The sequence below is a fragment of the Anneissia japonica genome, unplaced genomic scaffold (assembly GCF_011630105.1).
Source record: "Anneissia japonica isolate Jap-2015-1 unplaced genomic scaffold, ASM1163010v1 scaffold288191_len216021_cov166, whole genome shotgun sequence".
In the NCBI taxonomy this organism is placed as follows: Eukaryota; Metazoa; Echinodermata; class Crinoidea; order Comatulida; family Comatulidae; genus Anneissia; species Anneissia japonica.
This window is the reverse complement of record NW_022756005.1, coordinates 1-6791: the sequence shown is the minus strand read 5'-3', so window position 1 is coordinate 6791 and position 6791 is coordinate 1. Positions and strand designations below refer to the sequence as shown.

The window sequence follows — 6791 nt, the reverse complement described above, 5'->3', positions numbered from 1 at the left end:
TATATATATATCTCATATATTTTAAACATCTCCCTACCAGTTACTGTGACAATGAACTGACAATATCCAGTGTTCCCATTACAATCGGTTGCTGAATATCCTACGGTGGTATTGCCGACTGTAAATTCATCTCCACTTGTGTAGTTGGCATCCACTTCAGTGTCACCACAACAGGTGTCAGTTGCATTAGCTGGATACCAATAGGCATTCATTGAATCAACCCCCGTGTCAGTAAACACCATAACGTCATTTGGACAATCCAGGACAGGAGGCATCTTATCTAAAATTAAATGTACAACTGTTAGTATAATATAGAAATAACACAACATCAACACAAGTAAGTAACATTCTTTATAAAAACTTCAATCAGAATAATCAGCTTTTAATGGTAAATATAATATAAATTAGAACACGTTGTTACATAAATTTAAACAACTTGTCACTTTAGTATATTGAAAATATTGAGAAATATTTAATTACTAGGTTGTATTAAATAATGTTATTGTTCTTTAAAAATTCTTTGATTTAGGACTAAATCTTTGTTTTTCCGAAATCTTATCTCTACGCTGTTATTGAATAACCCTCGCATGAGTGTTAGGCAGGATTAGATGCAACGTTTCCATTGCACTGCAGATACCGCGGGTCCGTGTATCCAAGCCAAAATTTCCAATTTCAAATACTTTGAACTGGACAAAAAAAAGATAATTTATTTCTTTAACATTACTTTGCCAAGGAGGTTATGTATTTACCATTGTTTGTCTGTCTGTCTGCTTGTTTGTTAGTAGGATTATGGAAAGGTTATTATGGAAAGGTGAATCAATATTGTGTAAAGGTCAAAAACAAGGTAAAGGTCACAGAAATTTAAAAAATGTTTGTTCAAATTTTCTCCACAAGCATCGAAGAAAAAAAATGGAATCTCCTGAATTTATAGCTCTGGTTTTGTATGTACTAACATGCTGCACTAAGACGGACGATTCTTATATTTTTCAGGTGTGATATAGTTAATACGACTTTGGCAAATGTGGGTTCATACTGGTAATCATTCATGTAGGCTAATTAAAAGTAGCTTACCAACTATCGTAATGTTGAAACTACAGTACCCAGTGTTGCCATAACCATCAGTTGCATTACAAGTGACAGTAGTAATGATGTCTGAAAATATGCTACTACTGCTATAATCACACACTGAATAGAGGGTATCTCCAGAATTGTCAGTAACATTGGGTGCTGTCCAGTTTGCAACTGCCCTGCAATCAGGATCAGCTGTTATATTTTGGTTTGGTGGACACTCAAGTTCAGGAGGTTCATCATCTGTAAAAATGAACATATATTTATTTGAGGATTATGCAGCGAAAATATAACCATAATATGGGATATAAGCAATGGTTAACAAGTCAGTACCGAAAATAAAAATACGATATTATAGTTTTCTGTTTCTACAAAAATTTGATGAGTTTAAACTATACTAAAATACTATACTAGTTTTTTTCAATATAAATATTAAAGATTATGCAGCGAGTAAATAATTATATGAAATATAAACAATATTATAGCTATATGTTTTTACAAAAAATTGATGTTTGAACTATAATAAAATATCATTAAATTACCTTCGACATAAATACTAAAGATGCATTCATCCTGATTGTCATAGCAGTCTGTTGCTATAAGGCTAATTACAGTAACTCCAATGTTAAATTCTGAGCCATTTGTGGCATTATAAACCACATCAATGTCATTTCCACAACAGTTATCAGTAACGACACCAGGAACCCATGTCACTGCGGCAGTGCTATCACCTTCATCAGCATCAACAGTAATATCTTCTGGACATGTGATGTCTGGGAAAGTTGCATCTATTGAAGAAAGAAAAGTATTCACAGGCAATTGTGCAGAAACACAAATATGCAATGATTCATTCATTCTATTTAATATTCGTTTAAAAATTACATACCAAAAATGTAAACACTGAAGGAACAATTGCCAGTGTTTCCTGCTTAATATTGCGCCTAGTAGCATATAATAAAACTTGGAAATAACATTTTTAATTATTCACATAAAATATACATACCAAAAATGTAAGCATTGAAGGAGCAATTGCCAGTGTTTCCTGCCATGTCTGTTGCATTACAGGTTACTGTGTAGTTGCCCAATGGAAAAATACCTTCAGTCGGGTTACAGAACACAGTTACATCACTATCGTAATTATCTGTTGCTGTCACTTCAGTCCAAGTTACATCAGAAGTACAATTGTCATCAGCATCAAATTCTACATTTTGCGAACAGTTCAAAAAAGGAGCTTCGCAATCTGAACATCAATAAAATAATATTTTAATAATAATCAACCCATCTACAGTAAGCGATATAACTGAATAATTCTGATAAAAATACAATAAATGATTTCATTACCAATCACTTTTATAGTAAAACTACATGATGCAGAGTTTTCACTACAGTCAGTTGCTGTGTATAATACTACATTTTCACCAATTTCAAATTCATCTCCTGATGTGTAATCTGACGTTATGTTTACATTGTCACAACAGTTGTCAGTTGCGTTGATGGGTTCCCAAGTGACAGATGCTGCTATAGAACCAGTTTCAGCACAAACTTCTATGTCAGCTGGGCAATTTATGACTGGATCTTCATCATCTGGTTTAATTAAAAATTATTTGATTAAAAAAGAGTATATTATTATGTTTTTCGTAATATCTACTTGGAATTCCTAATACTGTATTAACATAATTTTATCTAAATAAAAGTTAATATTATTGTAAACTTTACAATACTTTTCTTTCATCTAGGTATTTAATTTTATTGTATTAAGTTAATAATTATCATCAGATAATCAAAATATGACTTACCATAAATAGTAATGGTAAATGTACAATTGCCAGTGTTGTCATAATTGTCAGTAGCATTACATGTAACAGTAGTGCTGACATCATAAAATGTGCTTCCACTTATATAATCACATACTGGTGTGAAAGAGTCTCCAGAGTTGTCTGTAACAGTGGGTGCTGTCCAGGTGACATTTGCCAAGCAGTTCTCGTCACCTGTTACGTTTTGGTTCGGAGGACATTCAAGATCCGGAGGCTCACAATCTTTTAATAAGCCATAAAATGCTGTCACTACAACATATTACATTCAATTGCAGAATCAAATCGCTTAATTTGCTTTTACTATGCTTACTCTTAACTACTGATAAGTATATTTAATGATGTTAATTATTTGAAATGGTTCCTGGTACCTTTAACCTCAACACTGAATTGACAGTAACCAACATTCCCCTTACAATCTGTTGCTGTATATCCTACTGTGTATACACCAAAGCTCAGAGTTTCTCCACTGGTGTAGTTAGCAGTTATGTTGACATCACTACAGCAGTTGTCAGTTGCATTGGCTGGTTCCCAGGTGGCATTCACTGAATCTGTTTCTTGGTCAGTGCAGACCTCAAGGTCAACTGGGCATATCACATTAGGGGCTGTCTCATCTGTTACCAAAAAATATTAAGAAGTCTTTTTAAGCTTCAACGTAAAGGCATAATATACTTCTATATGTATTCATTAAGATGGGCAAACAATGCAAATTTTACAGAGTCATTAGCACAATCTTACAGATACAAAATAAAAATATTCACTTACAAATTGTAGCATCAATTCTGTACTTTGTGGAGTCTAATATTCATATTCTTAATGAGGTGAAAATAGCAATACAATAACAATACCAACAAACAAAACATTTTTATATATATTTTTCAAATAAATATTCTTATGCCAAGTAAGCATGCCAGAAAATTTTCAAAAATGTTGTTTAATTATGTTTGTTTACTGTTTTTTTTTTCAGGTAAGAAAATTTAATATATACTCCAAGTATTGAAATGCACGCCATCGTGTTAGGATTCAATATTTCAACATTTTATGTCATCATGAGGAACAAAACAGTTTCTAGTACTAACAATATTGACAGTTCCCAAAACTGGTCTATCCTATTGTTTAAAGAAGCATTTGCAATTTATGTAAATCTACACCCATTGCTTAACAGTGGGTTCAGAGCTTCAAATGAGCTTCCTATGTTTTTGTTGGTAGCTTAAGAATGCTTTGATTTTTAGTTTAAATCACTGCTAACACTGCACCTACTAGAGGTAATGTTTTGATTGGTTAAACACTTTTGGTATTTGTGCATATAAGCTTGTAAATATGGATAACTTTTTCATTCTTCACGATGATATAATATATGTCGAAATATTGAATCCCTAAACGATTGCATGTATTTCAATACTTACAGTACGTATAATATTATGTATTATACTTTCATATCTGAGATAATTCAGTGGACTTTTTTATCATTAAACTATTATAAAGTGACATAAATTAATATTAATTTAATCTAGTACAAAAAAATATCAAATCAACGATGTTAGTGTTATATGTAGTCTTTCCTATATTGTTATATCATTAAAATTTCTTTCTCATTTATGATTAATCTATAAATATTTGTATATACAGCATATATATATCATTAAAGAAAGGCAAATACAGTGTTTGAATAAAGGACATGATAATACATCGTGTAGCATAGCTCTCAACGAATGTAGTCCTGTAAATAAATAAATAAATTGTGTAATAAAATGCCTCTAACGGGATTCGAACCTGCGACCTCTCGCTGTCAAGACGAGCGTCATAACCATCAGACCACGGAGGCTTCATGGCTGGACAGATTCAAATAACGTCAGATACACTCTATTACACAATAGGTAAGGCTAGAAACAAATAAGAGCATATAATATAAATCAAGATAAGAAATATATAATTTAACAAAGTTAACGGCTATCTTGATTTATATTAGATTAATTTTACGTATATAAAAACGAATCTTACCATAGATTGTAACGGTGAAGTTACAATAGCCAATATTGTCATAATCGTCTGTAGCATTACAAGTTAAAGTACTTCCACTGACAAAATCACATACGGCTGTAAAGCTGTCCCCAGAGTTGTCTGTAACATTCGGTGGCATCCAGGTGGCAGTTGCCACACAGTCAGAATCAGCTGCTACCATCTGGTTTGAAAGACATTCAAGAACTGGTGGTTCATTATCTGGCGAAGAAAGAAATTACGAAAGAATGAATAAATAAATACAAATTAAAATACTAGAAAAATAATGTTACAAAAATTAGATATTTAATCAGCATATATTCTTTATTACTAAATATTCTACTTTGAGTCTAATAAAACATTTGGCTGCTTTTCATTTTATATATTTTTTAATCACTCAGATCAGCATAGCTATTCAAAGTTTTGTGTTTTTGTGTGGATAAAGTACATAGATTATAGAAGCTGTAACAAATGTTTTACCTTCAACAATAACACTGAATACACACTGATCCTCATTGCCATAACAGTCCACTGCAGTAAAGGTAACTTCAGTAATTCCAATTTTAAAATCAGTGCCATTTGAAATATTTGTAAACAAACTAATATCTTCACAACAATTATCAGTAACAACTGCTGAGTTCCATGTCACTGCTGCTGTATTAGCAGATGCATCGTTATAAGCAGTAATATTGTCTGGGCATGTCACATGAGGTGAAGTAACATCTAATAAAAAAAGACCAAATAAAATGTATATAAATAAGTAGATACAAACAATGGTTTTAAAAAAATTACTTCTGCCAATTACGAATATGTTTTCGAAAGAATGTGTGAAGTAATCGAAAAGCAAATTTGGACCGCTGTGGTCATTTTGGTTATCTATACAAATTTCGCGAAATACACAAAAAAGGACCTGTAGTTTGAGACGCCACTCAGAGTTACATTGTGAAGTGGTGGTGGGGTGCGGAGGATTGCTTAATACTAAAGCTTTCCTATTTAAGTTAAACATTGTGATTACTCTTATCAGCCCAAAATAAAAAAAAGATAATAATAAAATTTCTTGTGAAATGCATCATGCGCATTGTCACGCACCTCACTCCAGTTCCATTTCCTCTGGATTTTCGCATGGTAAGAAAATAAGATTGTATACCTGTTACGGTGCAAATAATGTCATACATGTGAAATGAATCATATCACCACCGAGTTATGTGTCAAGCAGTATTTTATGTTGATTTCTAGTATTTAAAACTTAGGGCTTTTCAGCAATAAATATGTGTATGAAGTTCACAAACTTTAATAAAACATTAAAAAACCTTGACAAATCTAATACAAATAACACGTTTTCCTAATAATTTCAACACAGGCTTTGATAATCATTAACGTTAAATTAGTTTCAAGTCAATACTTAAATTATGAATTAAAATTACAGGTAAACGGTTACAATAATGTACTGAAATCCGCAAATTTGAAAAATAAAAAATTAAATTGTAATTGCGAATATAAGGACCAAACACGTAAAAATTAACTCTAACAAACTGCTTTTACATTTTGATTAATATCACATCGCTTTCAGATCGTACCCATCTATATTCCTTGTTACAAAAACTTACCTGCTACATGAGCACTAAAATTTACTTTAACTATATTTGTTACATGTAATACGCAATGACCTAACCCATTAGGGTTTTGCTATGGATTTGGACAACAACAACAATAATAATAATAATAACACTGTAATAATAATAATAATAATAATAATAATAATAATAATAATAACTATTTATGGAATCATTCATTGGAAATAATTTCATAAAATATTCTCATAAAAACTACATACCTAAAATGTAAACATTGAAGGAGCAATTGCCAGTGTTTCCTGCCATGTCTGTTGCATTACAGGTTACTGTGTAGTTGTCC

The 6791-nt window shown here is 31.6% G+C and overlaps 1 protein-coding gene across 3 annotated transcripts in view; it reads right to left on the bottom strand.

Moving 5' to 3' along the window:
• LOC117123818 (hyalin-like) overlaps positions 1-6785 on the bottom strand; it is a 30490-nt gene extending 23705 nt beyond the window's left edge. For all 3 annotated transcript variants that reach the window (XM_033269841.1, XM_033269843.1, XM_033269842.1), the window contains exons 1-10: positions 6712-6785; positions 5358-5600; positions 4881-5099; positions 3251-3493; positions 2865-3104; positions 2410-2652; positions 2072-2308; positions 1611-1856; positions 1072-1311; positions 38-280 (exon numbers count right to left, since the gene is read on the bottom strand). In XM_033269841.1, coding sequence (XP_033125732.1) covers positions 38-280; positions 1072-1311; positions 1611-1856; positions 2072-2308; positions 2410-2652; positions 2865-3104; positions 3251-3493; positions 4881-5099; positions 5358-5600; positions 6712-6757 — 2200 coding nt within the window. In that variant the 5' untranslated portion in view covers positions 6758-6785. The remainder of the gene's footprint in view (positions 1-37; positions 281-1071; positions 1312-1610; positions 1857-2071; positions 2309-2409; positions 2653-2864; positions 3105-3250; positions 3494-4880; positions 5100-5357; positions 5601-6711) is intronic.
• Positions 6786-6791: the final 6 nt, after the last annotated feature.